Source organism: Erinaceus europaeus, chromosome 20, assembly GCF_950295315.1.
Source record: "Erinaceus europaeus chromosome 20, mEriEur2.1, whole genome shotgun sequence".
NCBI lineage: Eukaryota > Metazoa > Chordata > Mammalia > Eulipotyphla > Erinaceidae > Erinaceus > Erinaceus europaeus.
In genome coordinates, this window is record NC_080181.1 from 14,144,561 (window position 1) to 14,160,045 (window position 15,485).

At 42.0% G+C, this 15,485-nt stretch overlaps 1 protein-coding gene across 3 annotated transcripts in view; it reads right to left on the reverse strand.

Moving 5' to 3' along the window:
- CBL (Cbl proto-oncogene) overlaps positions 1-15,485 on the reverse strand; it is a 145,110-nt gene that overhangs the window by 49,898 nt on the left and 79,727 nt on the right. Inside the window, exons 15-16 of one of the 3 annotated variants that reach the window (XM_060179908.1) lie at positions 14,740-14,919; positions 13,386-13,478 (exon numbers count right to left, since the gene is read on the reverse strand). In XM_060179908.1, coding sequence (XP_060035891.1) covers positions 13,386-13,478; positions 14,740-14,919 — 273 coding nt within the window. Of the gene's footprint in view, positions 1-11,186; positions 13,479-14,739; positions 14,920-15,485 lie in introns of those variants that run through there. The other 2 variants (XM_060179909.1, XM_060179907.1) reach the window with 2 other exon arrangements.

Below are 15,485 nucleotides of genomic sequence, written 5' to 3' on the forward strand. Positions count from 1 at the left end.
TGTAAGAATATTTACCTTCTGTTTTTCTTATTCTTTACAGGTGAGAATGATTAAATACTGCTAATATAAATTTTTATATTAATGACACATTTTTAAAATAGTCCACAAAAATCTAAGATTTTGTTTTATTTTTAACACTGATATACAAATTGGGACTCTTCATTCTGGAGAAAGCATCAAGTTCTCTCCGGCCCCACCCAGGCCAAGAATGTCAAAATTCTGAATAAGGAGGACTTATTCTTTATTAAAGGCAGGGAAGAACTGAGAAGGGAGGAAGAGATCAGTAATATATCATTTTATATAGAAAACATTTTTATCTTTTTTTTTTAATTATTATTACCGAAACCTATAGTGGTCACAATACTGAGGACAGGCTTCTGGTACACGGTCCTTGCTGCTTTTCCTGAGGGAAAAGTGGACCCTGCAGAGGGCACTAGCTGCTTAATGCTTTACATTTGAAGTCTTTAAATGAAAGGAAAAGCCAAGTCTGAAGGGAGAGAGGCAGGAGGTCTAGGCCAGCTCAGAATCCAGCAAACAGAAAAGACAAACAATTGCCCTCTTTTGGGAGAGCCCACCCTACTCTTTCCCCATGCAGTTGGATCACAGATAAGACCAGGAATGGTCCAATATGTACCTGGAAATGATAGAATATGCTCTCACCTTGCTAGAGACAGATCATTCCACCTGACCAATAACAGAGTCAGACTGAAAACAACCCTATAAGAGCCCAGGGTACAGCCATTATCTCTTCCAGCAAAGCACCACAATGGAGACCAGGGACCTGTGACACACAGCACCTGTGTGCCATTTCTCCAGCCACACAGCATCTCTTTTCCATGGATTAGAGGGTCTAATGACACTCAAAGAAGAGAGGAGCTAAGACTGGTATTTCCATATTAAGTCCTAAAACGCAGCCTGGGATACAGTGCTGCCTTAGAAAGGCACAAAATGTTTGGCTCCCCCCCCCTCCCCGCCCCAGTCAGTGTGCTAAAAATTGTTTTGTTTTGAATAAAGGAAAAAGATATATAAGGTTAAAAATCCCAAGTCACCACAGCCAAAAAGCAGATGTAGGAGGTGCCTCATATCTGCCATGCCTCTGCCACGTGTTTCAGCGGGAGGTCAAGGCCAAGAGACTAACACAATGTTGAGATGGGCAGGTCAGGAGGCATCTGTGCTCATGGGCACTACGCCTGCAGGCTTACTCATCAGACAGCAAAAGGAAGAGAAAACACATGGTCTACAGACTCCTAAGTAATTCTTGGCCTCTTCAGTTTCAAGACAGCAATTGGCTACCCTCACCCATAGGGTCAGAGGTAGGGAGGGCAGAGGGAAGGGCAGCTCAGGCACAAGAGCGTGTAAGTGTGTGTGTGCCGGATGCTGACACAGCAGAGTCTACTCCAGGGCCCAAGTGAGGAAGCCATGCAAGGCCTGGGGAATTGCATGCAGCATGGATTACACACACTGCTTTTGGGCCTCCCAATCTGATTCAATGGTGGAAGAAAAAGTAGAGGGAGACAGTGTTGAAGGCACTGTCGAAATTCACTTTTGGGATTGAATCAAGAATAAGATATAGGCCTGGTCAATCAGAACTTGACTGCCAAATCAGGAGGAGATCTGAGGTTGGGTCTGAGCCTTTGCTCTGTACAAATAGGGAATGGTCAGCCACATTTTCCTCAAATACTAAGCAAGGCATGGGGCCGGCTATGAGATCTTCAAACAGCTGTTGGTAACAGCTGGCCCTTAAACACAGTGCTTTCAATCTGGATCAGTCACACAAGTCTTGTCCACTCCCCCCACCCCAATCCCTATTTCCTCATCTCTTGTTCCTGTGCCACTTCCCAGAATCAAGCCCTTCTGACGCCCCCTTTGAAACCAACCCAAACTTCCTAGGACACTGAAGGCACATGGTGCTGCTGGCCTTCTGCTCCCTAACTTTGGCGCTTGGACTAAAAAACCATATGCAAAATGTGGTGGCCCATGGTTCCTCATGTGCTGCAATGTGTATCTTTGGATTATTTAGTTACTTCCGTGTATATCAAACAACTTCAGAAGAGACAAAAAGAAAAGTTCTAAGTGACAATGAAATGCCTTAGTGACACAGAACAGGTTTTAGGATGAGACAGTTAAGATCAAGACTTAGGCAAGCAGGGGCGGTTTTAAAAATCTCAAAAGCAAGAAAGACCTAGGAGACTAGGACTGACAAAAAACAACTAGACAGGGCAGGCAAGGGCAGCCTGGTGAAAGAGCACTCGGTGAAGACTCTTACTCTGTGCATCAACATCTCATTTATATCCTGGCAACTGGCCAGAATCTTACACATTCGTAACTGGTTCCAGCAAAGTGCTTTCTGAGGCACCGAGGAAGATGTGTCTGAGGTAGCTGCCTTCCTGCCCACTCTCAGGTCTCCCTTGGCATGCCAGGTGGGTTTGCTGCAGCAGACCTAGGGTACCCACCTGGTCTCATTTCCCTCAAGCTCCAAGAAAACCTTCACTGATTTGTCCTAGTATGATAGGATTTTGTCCATGGTGGAAGCAGTTCTACTGATTTAAATGTGTCTGTGGTATAAATAGTAAAATGGTTTAGATAAAAAGTACATCTACTACAGAGATGGTTTAGATAAAAAGTACTTCTACTGCAGAGCTCATGTAGAAAAGAACAAATGAAAGGGTGAGATAGTGTGGCCCCTTTATAAACATGAATGTATGCTCAGCACTGCAGCCTACAGAGAATCCACAAGTCCACAAGGAGCAGCTGCAATGGGATTTGGGATCTGCAATAAAAATGGCATAAAACAAGGCTAAAAACCTGAGACTGAGAGAAGGTTAAGAAATGCCACCCAAGAACAGTCGAGATATAAAATAAGAGAACCTGGTCCCAAAGAGAGAGGTAAGAAATCTTGGATGCTAAGACTGAGAAAGGGAGAGAGAGAGAAAAAAAAAAAAGAGCAATGAAGAGACAAAACAGTAACTGAAGTAAGTTCAATCCTAAGAGCTTCCTAGATGTCCCAGACACAGCCCCACAACCTACCTCTCCACTCTCACAAGAGCAGTACACTAACAGTTTCACTACTGGAGTAAATCACTTTGGGGATTCTACCCTGTCTATGCTCTCTTCTTTGAACTCCCTTGCAGTCCTTTATGGTAAAGCTAGCTGTCTGATGAATACACTGGGTTCTTTCTGGAGAGCCTGAACCCCAAGACGCACCAGGAATCTACTAATGGTGACCCCCAGAGCTGGGAGGGCATGTGAACTTGAGAACTGGTATTCTTATTTGGGCGGCATGCATGCCAACCACAAGAACGGAAGAGTGCAAAGTTTTGTAGCTCCCACTCTGTGCAAGACTCAATGCTATTACTACTTATTTCCATTTTTCTTTTCTTTTCTCCAGAGAGCTGCTCAGCTCTGGCTTTTGGTGGTGCTGGGGACTGCACCTTGGGATCCTGAGGCCTGAAAGTGTTTTTGCATAACCATTATACTATTGCCTCAGTCCCTCAATACTACTTCCAGTCCTGCCGAATACCCTGTACATCCTTTTGACTCCTTCCTTTCTTTAGCCTGAATAATTCTATGTCTTGCATCAACAGGACCATCAGTTATGCAACCTTGGCCTTTCACTAGGCCCTCCCATGCATTAAAATGGTGACATGCATCTCGAAAGACTGCTAGTGGGGGCTGAGCTCAAAGTAGTGATAGTGATGATTTAGAACACTCTGAATTTATAAAGCCTGAAAGCCTGTCAGTTACATTCCAGGGTCTGAATGCTCTAAACTCCCTAACCCAGGAGGTAAAGTCTGACACTTTGAAAACTGAGTTCAGTTTTATATCTGGCTCTTAGGGGACTAAACCACTGGTTGGAGATCAGTACCTATCCCTCACCCACACCTCCAACCCTTCTAGGACACAGGATTAGCTATTACAGTTGGTGAAGGGCTGGAAAACAAGGTCTAAAGAGAATGAAGATGGTGACAGAATTCAGAAGGGTAATAAGGAAACTTGCAAACAAGAAAGAACAGGGATGACAGTCACTTAGTATAAAGATCAAGGAAGGCACTAGACAGTAAAGGGAGACTATGGGCAGAACTTTGCTTAAACATTTGACTGCCCTACTGTTCAACTCCGAATCAACCTACCCTCAACTCACCAAAGAGATTCTACTGAAGTTCATAAAGATGGCAGCATCTAAGAGATTCACTTAAAAAAAAAAAATCTCCTGGACATGAACTAAACTATAGGGAGACAATGAAAGGTTAATGGGAGAATCTTGAAACTTATTTTAACCAGGAGAGCTCTATAAAGAAATATATGCCTACAGAAAAGAGCTGTGGGGGAAAAAATTGTGCAATCTTAACTCGGAAGTGCTATTTTAGGGCCAAATGCAAGCTCTGGACAATTCAAGTATAATCAGCCAACATCAGAAAAAAAAACATGTGGTAACATGGAAGAACAGAGCTGACACTTCTGGCACATGGTCACCACTCAAACATTTGCTTAAAGAAAGACCGTTACAACAGTCAGGCCAATGGACCACAGACTATCTTTCCCTGGGCAGTGGGCATTTCAGAGTCAGAAAGGCCCATAGCAACAAGTGGTGTTTTCTGACAGTTTGGGGAGGTCTAGAGCCCTCTGACTTAAATGTGTGAGGTAGGAGGGTAGTCTGCATCAACACCACTGTGGGTCACCTACAGAAAGGCTTGGATGGTGTTAATGGTGTCTTAAAGGGAATTCATAGTCAGTCCTCACATAGCAAGCAAGTTTACAAAAATTTTATTTCTAATTTTTTTGCTTGAACAATAAAATATATATATTTTTTATAGAGGAAATAAATACTCTAAGTATGAAGACTAGCAATCCCCCTTCCCTCCAAAAAATACTTAAAATCTACAAAACATCTAAATGTAATATTAACAGGACTCTTGCACATCCTAGGCCCTGTGATGAGTACCTGTCTAAGAGAGAACAGGAGGATGTCAGGCTGTGTAGAGTAAGCATACAGTGGGGGGGGGGTGCAGGGGGGGGCAGAGGGCTAGTGGAAGGGAATGGCTATCCACAGGTATATATGCTACTATTTACATACTGCTCAGTCTGCTATATCCCTAGAAGGAAATAAAGAGCCCACAGGTTTTGTTCACTTTGACAACCCTTTACTTTAGTGGAGGGAACAAGGAGGGGCAGCTGACCAGGCACTGTACAGCAGTGAGGTGGGAGATGTAAAGCAACCTAGGAACACATTAGGAAAGCTGAGGGGGGGGGTGAGGGTGAGGGGTGGGGGAGAGTGTTGTTGTGCTCAATTAAGTCAATGCATTTCAGGGGCAAATAAGTCAAAGTGGCTTTTTACCTTATCCACTCGACAGCACAGGAGATCATTTGTAATTAGAAGGGAAAATTAGGATGAGTCTGCCAAAATGGCAAAGCTCAAAAACAGCATGTGACAGTATTAATACAATCTGGAGCAGAGCCAATGAATGAAAAGCTGCCATACAAATAGAAGATGAAGACTGGACTACTGGGCCTTGATCAAAGAAAAATTTAAGAAGTTGACAATTTGGAGATATTCTCCTAAAAGCCTTCCTGAGACTTACCTGACAATCTCAGGTGCATAACCAGGTATGCCCTGAGAGCACTGGAGAGAAAAACCCACAGACAATGGTTGAGGATCTTGAATGTCAGAAACACAGCCCACAAGCTAGTGACCACTTCAGCCCATGGTACACATGCTCAGAGAGGAAACTCTAGTTTCAGGGCTCAGTCAGGAAAACAGACAACCTTGCCCTTAGACTACATAAGTGAGGACATACTCTCTAAGGGTGATTCGGGACGTACTGAAAAGGGCAAAGGCAAGCAGAATCAGGGCTCTGGTCCTTTGACAGAGCTATGAGAGATCTGATGGCCCAGAGACAGACTATGGGCAATTATAACTGCAGGTAAAGGGAAATGCCAGTATGAACAGGCTTGAAAACTGCTGCTATACCTCCAGTCCCCCTAGTTCTTTGGGCCTTCAACAAACAACAATATGCAAACTGAATGTTACCACAAATACAATTCTATGCTAGGATTTAGAAAAAGACATTAACTTTACAGTTTCTTTTTCTTTTTTAAAATATTTATTTTATTTATTTATTCCATTTTTGTTGCCCTTGTTGTTTTATTGTTGTAGTTATTATTGTTGTTGTTGCTGTTGGATAGGACAGAGAGAAATGGAGAGAGGAGGGGGAAGACACAGAGGGGGAGAGAAAGACAGACACCTGCAGACCTGCTTCACCACTTGTGAAGCGACTCCCCTGCAGGTGGGGAGTCAGGGCTCGAACCGGGATCCTTATGCTAGTCCTTGTGCTTTGCGCCACCTGCGCTTAACCCGCTGATCTATAGCCCGACTCCCAACTTTACAGTTTCTAATTCACTGTCCCCAGTTTAGGCCCTCTCACACCTGATGATGGCAGGTAAATCAACAAGAAGAAATATTGGAGAAACGAACCAGGACAACAGTCCAGCTAAAAGCCCCCCAAAGGGTGAAGCACAAAATAACGAGTTAAACATCCAAACATTAGCTAAGGAAATAATAACAGGAGTGAGTAAAGAGTTTGAAAGAATTGTAATCAGAAGTACAGGAACAACAAATGAGACTCTGGAAGAAAACACTAACTATCTCAAGGTTATTAGAGAGCTGAAAGCTGAAATAGCTGAGCTAAGAACACAACTAGCTGAACAAGCTAAAACAGTATCAGAACAGGGTAACAAAATAGATGAACTCCAGAAAACAGTAGAGGGCAGAGAGAATAGAATCAATGAGGCTGAAGACAGAATTAGCAAGATCGAGGACGAATTAGAGACAACTAAAAAAGAAGTAAGAGATCTCAAAAAGAGATTAAGAGATGCTGAAAACAATAACAGAGACCTATGGGATGACTTCAAAAAAACAATATACGCATTATTGGCTTACCAGAGGAAGAAAGAGAGGGAGAGGAAGAAAGCATTCTTCAGGCCATAATAGCTGAAAACTTCTCTAGTCTAGACAACATCAAAGACATAAAAATTCAAGAAGCCCAGAGGGTCCCAAACAGAATTAACCCAGACTTAAAGACACCAAGACACATCATATTTAGAATGGAAAGGAATAAGGATAAAGAAAGGATCCTGAAGGCTGCAAGAGAAAAAAAACAAAGAGTCACCTACAGAGGAAAACCCGTAAGATTAGCAGCAGACTTCTACACACAAACACTACAGGGCAGAAGAGAATGGCAAGATATTTATTGAGTGCTCAATGAGAAAGGCTTTCAACCAAGAATACTATATCCTGCTAGACTGTCATTCAGACTAGATGGAGGCATCAAAACCTTCTCAGACAAGCAACAGTTGAAGGAATCAACTATCACCAAGCCTGCCCTGAAAGAAGTTCTGAAAGGTCTTTTATAAACAGTCAGACCATCATAAATAGGACATATATCAGAACACTCTAAAACTCTACAAGAATGACGTTAAAATATCTTCAATCTTTGATATCAATAAATGTCAATGGCCTGAATTCACCTATTAAAAGACACAGAGTAGGAAGATGCATCAGAAAATACAACCCAACAATATGCTGTCTACAGGAAACCCACCTAACTCAACAAGACAAACACAGACACAAAGTGAAAGGATGGAAAACTATCATACAAGCCAATGGCCCACAAAAAAGGGCAAGAGCAGCTATTCTCATATCTGACATGATTGACTTTAAAATAGATAAGATTAAAAAAGATAGGAATGGACACTACTTAATGCTCAGAGGATCAGTCAATCAAGAGGACTTAACAATTATTAACATTTATGCACCCAATGAGAAGCCATCTAAATACATCAAACGTCTACTGAAAGAGCTACAGCAATATATTAACAGCAACACAGTCATAGTAGGGGACTTTAACACCCCACTCTCTCAACTTGACAGATCATCCAGGCAGAAAATCAATAAAGACATAAGGGAGCTAAATGAAGAGATAAATAAACTAGAACTATTGGACATTTTCAGAGTCATTCATCCCAAGAAACTGGAATACACATTTTACTCAAATCCACATGGGTCATTCTCAAAGATAGACCATATGTTAGGCCACAAAGACAGCATCAGCCAATTCAAGAGCATTGAAATCATCCCAAGCATCTTCTCAGACCACAGTGGAACTAAACTAACACTTAACAATCAACAAAAGATTAGTAAGAGTCCCAAAATGTGAAAGCTCAACAGTAAACTTCTTAACAACCTCTGGGTCAAAGAGGAAATCAAGGAAGAAATCAAAATGTTTCGAGACTTCAATGAAAATGAAGACACAAGCTATCAAAATATTTGGGACACAGCTAAAGCAGTCCTAAGAGGGAAGTTCATAGCTATACAAGCACACATTAGGAAACAAGAAAAAGCACAAATAAACAGCCTGATTGCACATCTTAAAGACCTAGAAGAACAACAACAAAGGAACCCTAAAGCAACCAGAAGGACAGAAATCACTAAAGTTAGGGCAGAAATAAATAACATTGAGAATAGGAAAACAATACAAAAGATCAACAAAAGTAAATGTTGGTTCTTCGAAAGAGTGAACAAAATCAACAAACCTTTAGCCAGACTCACAAAACAAAAAAGGGAGAAGACCCAAATAAATCAGATAGTAAATGAAAGAGGAGATATCACAACAGACACTGCAGAAATTCAACATATCATGCAAGGCTTCTATGAACAACTATATGCCACCAAGCTATAGAACCTGGAAGAAATGGACGACTTCCTAGATACCTACCAACTTCCAAAACTAAGAGGAAGTGGATAACATGAACAGGCCCATCACAGCTAATGAAATTGAAACAGTTATCAAAAATCTTCCCCAAAATAAAAGTCCAGATGGTTTTACAAATAAATTCTACAAAACCTTCAAAGAAGAACTAATACCTCTACTTTTAAAAGTCTTCCAGAAGATTGAAGACACTGGAATACTCCCTGCCAGCTTCTATGAAGCCAACATCACTCTGATACCAAAAGCAGACACGGACACAACAAAAAAAGAAAACTACAGACCAATATCTCTGATGAACATAGATGCTAAAATACTGAACAAAATTCTAGCCAACTGGATACAGCAGTATATCAAAAAGATTATTCATCATGACCAAGTGGGGTTTATCCCAGGCATGCAAGGTTGGTTTAATATACGTAAATCAATCAATGTGATCCACCACATCAACGAGGCAAGATCAAAAACCACATGGTCATATCAACAGATGCAGAGAAAGCCTTTGACAAAATAGAACATCCCTTTATGATCAAAACACTACAAAAAATGGGAATAGATGGAAAATTCCTGAAGATAGTGGAGTCTATATATAGCAAACCTACAGCCAACATCATACTCAATGGTGAAAATCTGGGAGCATTTCCACTCAATCAGGTACTAGACAGGGCTGCCCACTATCACCATTACTATTCAACATAGTGTTGGAAGTTCTTGCCATAGCAATCAGGCAGGAGCAAGGAATTAAAGGGATACAGACTGGAAGAGAAAGAAGTCCAACTCTCCTTATTTGCAGATGACATGATAGTATACATGGAAAAACCTAAGGAATCCAGCAAGAAGCTTTGGAAATCCTCAGGCAATACAGTAAGGTGTCAGGCTACAAAATTAACATTCAAAAGTCAGTGGCATTCCTCTATGCAAACACTAAGCTAGAAGAAATTAAAATCCAGAAATTAATTCCTTTTACTATAGCAACTAAAACAATAAAATATCTAGGAATAAACCTAACCAAATAAGTATACTGAAAATTATGAGTCACTACTCAAGGAAATTGAAGGAAATTGAAAAAGACACAAAGAAGTGGAAAGATATTCCATGTTCATGGGTTGGTAGAATTAACATCATCAAAATGAATATATTACCCAGAGCCATCTACAAATTTAATGCTATCCCCATCAAGATCCCAAGCACATTTTTTAGGAGAATAGAACAAATGCTACAAATGTTTATCTGGAACCAGAAAAGACCTAGAATTGCCAAAACAATCTTGAGAAAAAAAGAACAGAACCAGAGGCATCACACTCCCAGATCTCAAACTGTATTATAGGGCCATTGTCATCAAAACTGCTTGGTACTGGAACATGAATAAACACACTGACCAGTGGAATAGAATTGAGAGCCCAGAAGTGAGCCCCCACACCTATGGACATCTAATCTTTGACAAAGGGGCTCAGACTATTAAATGGGGAAAGCAGAGTCTCTTCAACAAATGGTGTTGGAAAAAATGGGTTGAAACATGCAGAAGAATGAAACTGAACCATTATATTTCACCAAACACAAAAGTAAATTCCAAGTGGATCAAGGACTTGGATGTTAGACCACAAACTATCAGATACTTAGAAGAAAATATTGGCAGAATTCTTTTCCGCATAAATTTTAAAGACATCTTCAATGAAACAAATCCAATTACAAGGAAGACTAAGGCAAGTATAAACCTATGGGACTACATCAAATTAAAAAGCTTCTTCACAGCAAAAGAAACCACTACCCAAACCAAGAGACCCCTCACAGAATGGGAGAAGATCTTTACATGCCATACATCAGACAAGAGTTTAATGACCAACATATATAAAGAGCTTGCCAAACTCAACAACAAGACAACAAATAAACCCATCCAAAAATGGGAAGACATGGACAGAATATTCACTACAGCAGAGATCCAAAAGGCTGAGAAACACATGAAAAAATGCTCAAAGTCTCTGATTGTCAGAGAAATGCAAATAAAGACAACAATGAGATACCACTTCACTCCTGTGAGAATCTCATACATCAGAAAAGGTAATACCAGCAAATGCTGGAGAGGGTGTGGGGTCAAAGGAACCCTCCTACATTGCTGGTGGGAATGTCAATTGGTCCAACCTCTGTGGAGAACAGTCTGGAGAACTCTCACAAGTCTAGAAATGGACCTACCCTGTGATCCTGCAATTCCTCTCCTGGGGATATATCCTAAGGAACCCAACATATCCATCCAAAAAGATCTGTGTACACATATGTTCTTGGCAGCACAATATGTAATAGCCAAAACCTGAAAGCAACCCAGGTGTCCAACAACAGATGAGTGGCTGAGCAAGTTGTGGTATATATACACAATGGAATACTACTCAGCTGTAAAAAAAATGGTGCCTTCACCGTTTTCAGCCGATCTTGGATGGACTTTGAAAAAATCATGTTGAGTGATATAAGTCAGAAACAGAAGGATGAATATGGGATGATCTCACTCTCAGGCAGAAGTTGAAAAACAAGATCAGAAAAGAAAACAGAAGTGGAACCTGAAATGGAATTGACGTATTGCACCAAAGTAAAAGACTCTGGGGTGGGTGGGTGGGGAGAATACAGGTCCAAGAAGGATTCAGAGGACCTAGTGGAGGTTGTATTGTTATATGGGAAACTGAAAAATGTTGCATGTACAAACTATTGTACTTACTGTTGAATGTAAAACATTATTTCCCCAATTTAAAAAAAAAAAAGAAAGAAAAAAAAAAGAACTATGCTCAAGAAATCAGGTTCGAGCCCTCCTGCAGGGGGAACACTTCACAAACAGTGAAGCAGGTATGTAGGTATCTTTATCTCTCCTGTATCTCCCTGTCCTCTCTCAATTCCTCTTTGTCATATCAAATGTTTAAAAAGGGGCCTCCAGGAACTGTGAATTCGTAGTGCCAGCACCGAGCTCCAGCGATAACCTAGGAGGAAATAAATAAATAAAAAAAAAGAGTACACAGGGCCTAAGGTGAAGAGGAAAGGGAAGAAGAAGCTACATTCCCAAAGCCATAGGCACAAGAGATAACCAGCCACTGGTTGGCACGAATGTATGAAAGATGCCAATTATCAGCAGAAAGCTAGGCCACCATGGGTGACACCTCCCCTCAAAAGGAAAATGAAAAAAAACCAGTTCTGAAACAGAACTTGGCTCATGTTCAAAGGAAACATCCATAGGAGCTGAAATTAATTCACCAGGAAGGAAAACAGAGCAGATGAAGCCTTACATTCTATTTGTGCACTTTATGTATAACAAGGTAAAGAGCCTGTGAATGAAGCTTCTTAAAAGCTTCATGGTAGTTGGACCAGAAAGCCATGCTGGAAACAAATGTTCTTCTCTTCCCATTAAGTAGAAAAACTCATGACCTATATATGAACATACCTAGTACCAAGGCAACTGACTCCCACAGACTATTTTCTGGGGAGGGCATGGAATGTATCTGAAGGCCTCTATCTCATATCAATCATGTAATTAGGATAATTAATACATCTTACTCTAACAGATTCAATGTTCCCATAGAAACAGTGCTTTGGAGTGACCAGTGTTAGCTGCTAGTATCAAACATGACTATAATGACATAACAACCATACTCCCCACCCCACCACCTATCTATCTACCAAACAAACCAACATCATCACACTGAATAAAGAACATCCTATAACTCATATGGCTTCAGTAAGGCTGGTCACAGCAAGCCCACTGCCAATGACAGACACCAAAGTAGGAAAGAGGGAAAGGGATGGGGATGGGGATAGGAATGGGGGCAGGAAGGGGGGGGCATGTTCTAAAAATACAAGACTTTAGCTATGCACGTGATAATTCAAGCCAAAGAGGAGTGTCAAAAGTTGTAATACACGCTAGGGTCAGGTATAATACCACAGTAGATGGAAGTCTTTAAAAGATTCCTTCCGAAACCTCTTGTGCTAATTCCCTGCCTGGGATTAACACAGACAGCAGGTTAATCTCATCACAGGACACACACAATCACAAGACACACATGAGCATGAGTACACAGCCATACACACACATACCCACAAACACTTCCTTAACCCAAGAAAGTCTTTTAAGTTATTCAGTTAGGATTTACAGCACATTATTTCTCCTCCTGCTTTCTGGACGGTTCCCCACGTAGACTACTGCTTAGTAAAAATCCACATTCTCTCTTAAGTGGGAACTGTAGCACACCTTCCAATGCACTTGCAAAACAAGTAACATAACACGCTAGCTGCTCCTTTCCACTCCACTACTTTGAAGTCTTGGAGCCACAGATGTGATATCCCACAGAGAGGCAAGACTTCATTGTGAAGTTTCCAAAGGAACCTCTGCCCTTTTAGGTGCTACTTGAGTAAGAGCTCTCAGCTCAATGGTCCTCTAACACTGCAGCAGGGAGGTGATTTGCTAGGTGGCTACGTGGGCAGGAGAAGAGATGGAGACAAACTCCCGGAGGATATTTTTGGCCATTTCAATGTTGTTGTGGGCAATGACCAAAGCTTTCTGAATGTCCTGGTAGGAATAGCCCTGACTCATGAGGTTCTCGATCTCACTGGAAAGCTGTGGTGAGGGGGTGGCGGCGGTGGCAGCAGTACCTTGTTGACAGCTACCTGCTTTTCTTTCAGAGTTGATTCTCCGAGGAAATGGTTTGGGTGGCCTCTCAGGAACTTGGGAGCCCTCAGAGAAGTCTGGAAGAAATAGGAAAACAAAAGGAAAAGGGGGGGGAAGGGAGCCTAACTATTTGCAAGCCTGGGAAGCCCCTTAGTTCATGTCAGTAACAAGAAATAACTGTGATAAGATCAAGACATTATGGGGGGGGGCAGGTGGTGGTGCACCTGGTTAAGCACACACACTACAGTGCACAAGCCCCTTATCTCCACCTGCACGGGGAAAGCTTCATGACTGATGAAGCAGGGCTGCAGGTGTCTCTTTCTCTCCCTCCCTCTCAATTTCTGTCTCTATCCAACAACAATAATACTAAAAGCCTGCAAGGTTGTACAGTGGATAGTGTTGGACTTACAAACATGAGGTCTTGAGTTCAATTCCCGGCACTGCAAATACCAGAGTGATGTCCTGCTTTGGCTTGCCCTCTCTTTCTCTCTCCCTTCATTAATACATACTTTTTAAAAGCATTACTAATCTGCTGTATTGTGCATATGTGCACACTTGAGTCACTGGTTGAGAGGTTCTAGTATATAGCAGGGACGATGTTCTAAATATGCCGTACATCTGCTCTAGTAACACCCATTGCTCTCACAGGCACAGAACACCTGCATTTGCACCATGCTTCACATTGAGCAATAGCTCTCACCTATATTAACGTCTGGATTATTTACAGAAATGTCTGAGGAGACCAGACAAAATGTTGTACCTCTCCTTTACAAATAAGGAAACCAAAAAAAGAAAACTAAGTTGCAGTAAGAAAGCATTAGACAGGGCTGAATGGGTGGGTAATGCTGCTTGTCTGAGCAACTGGATGCTGTGTATCTTTTTTCACCAGTTGTCCTGAAGGCTGTCTTTGGTTTCCAAGTGACAGGAACTCTGGCTGCTGGCCTCCAGGCAGCCACAGGTGCAAGAAGAGCAGCCCTAGTGTGCTGGCTGAAGGCCCATTCAGCGTGCTTTTCAGAGCCAGCACGCCTCCTCTCCAATGAGACAGGGCCTCAAGGCCAGGAACACGGGATCTCAACTACTCGGCCTGCCACAGTCACAAAGCACACGACAAAGGCAGGAATCCTCTCTTCATTTAGGGAACTCTAATTTCTGAGTTGGCAAAACTCAGAAGAGACTGGCTACAGTTTAACTTCCTAATAAGGACCTAAGACAGGCTTTCCTCCCATTTAGACAGTTTTTAGTCTACTACTGACTTGTCACCAGGCAGTCATCTCTGCTTCATTATAAATCACAGCCAGTTAACAACTTCATACAAACCCAAGATGTCTGAAGACTCACTTGTGGAATCACCATCCAGAGATAACCAGCCGAAGGAGGAACTGGCATTGGAGATGTCAGAGAGAGTCCGACGGGCCAGCACTGCCGGCACCGGTGGCTTAGGGACATCATACCCATCTTCCTCATTTTCTGATTCTTCAGGGCCTGTGTTGGTATGGGCTGCAGCCAAATTCCCTTCACCTAGAAAAAAACCTTGTGCAATTATTTCCTTCTTCTAACATACTTCATCTTTCAGCACAATTCAGTATAAGAGCATCCTTTCATTCACACATGTACAGAACTGGTTACTGAAATTCTATTATGCCAAACACCATGTGATGCCCTATAGGCAGAGATAAAAAGAAAAAGACGGGAGTTGGGCGGTAGCGCAGCAGGTTAAGTGCACGTGGCACAAAGCGCAAGGACCAGAGTAAGGATCCCAGTTCAAGTCCCCCGGCTCCCCACCTGCAGGGGAGTCGATTCACAGGCGGTGAAGCAGGTCTGCAGGTGTCGATCTTTCTCTCCCCCTCTGTCTTCCCCTCCTCTCTCCATTTCTCTCTGTCCTATCCAACAATGACAACAGCAATAACAATAACTATAACAACAATAAAAACAAGGGCAACAAAAGGGAAAAAAAAAAGACAAAATAAAATCTGCACCAATCTATATGACTACATTTTTGAACACGTCAAACACTACCCATGCCATGGTCAATAACCATGGCAGCCAAAGACTAGTGTGTGCTGTCTTCTTGAACTTTCAATTCA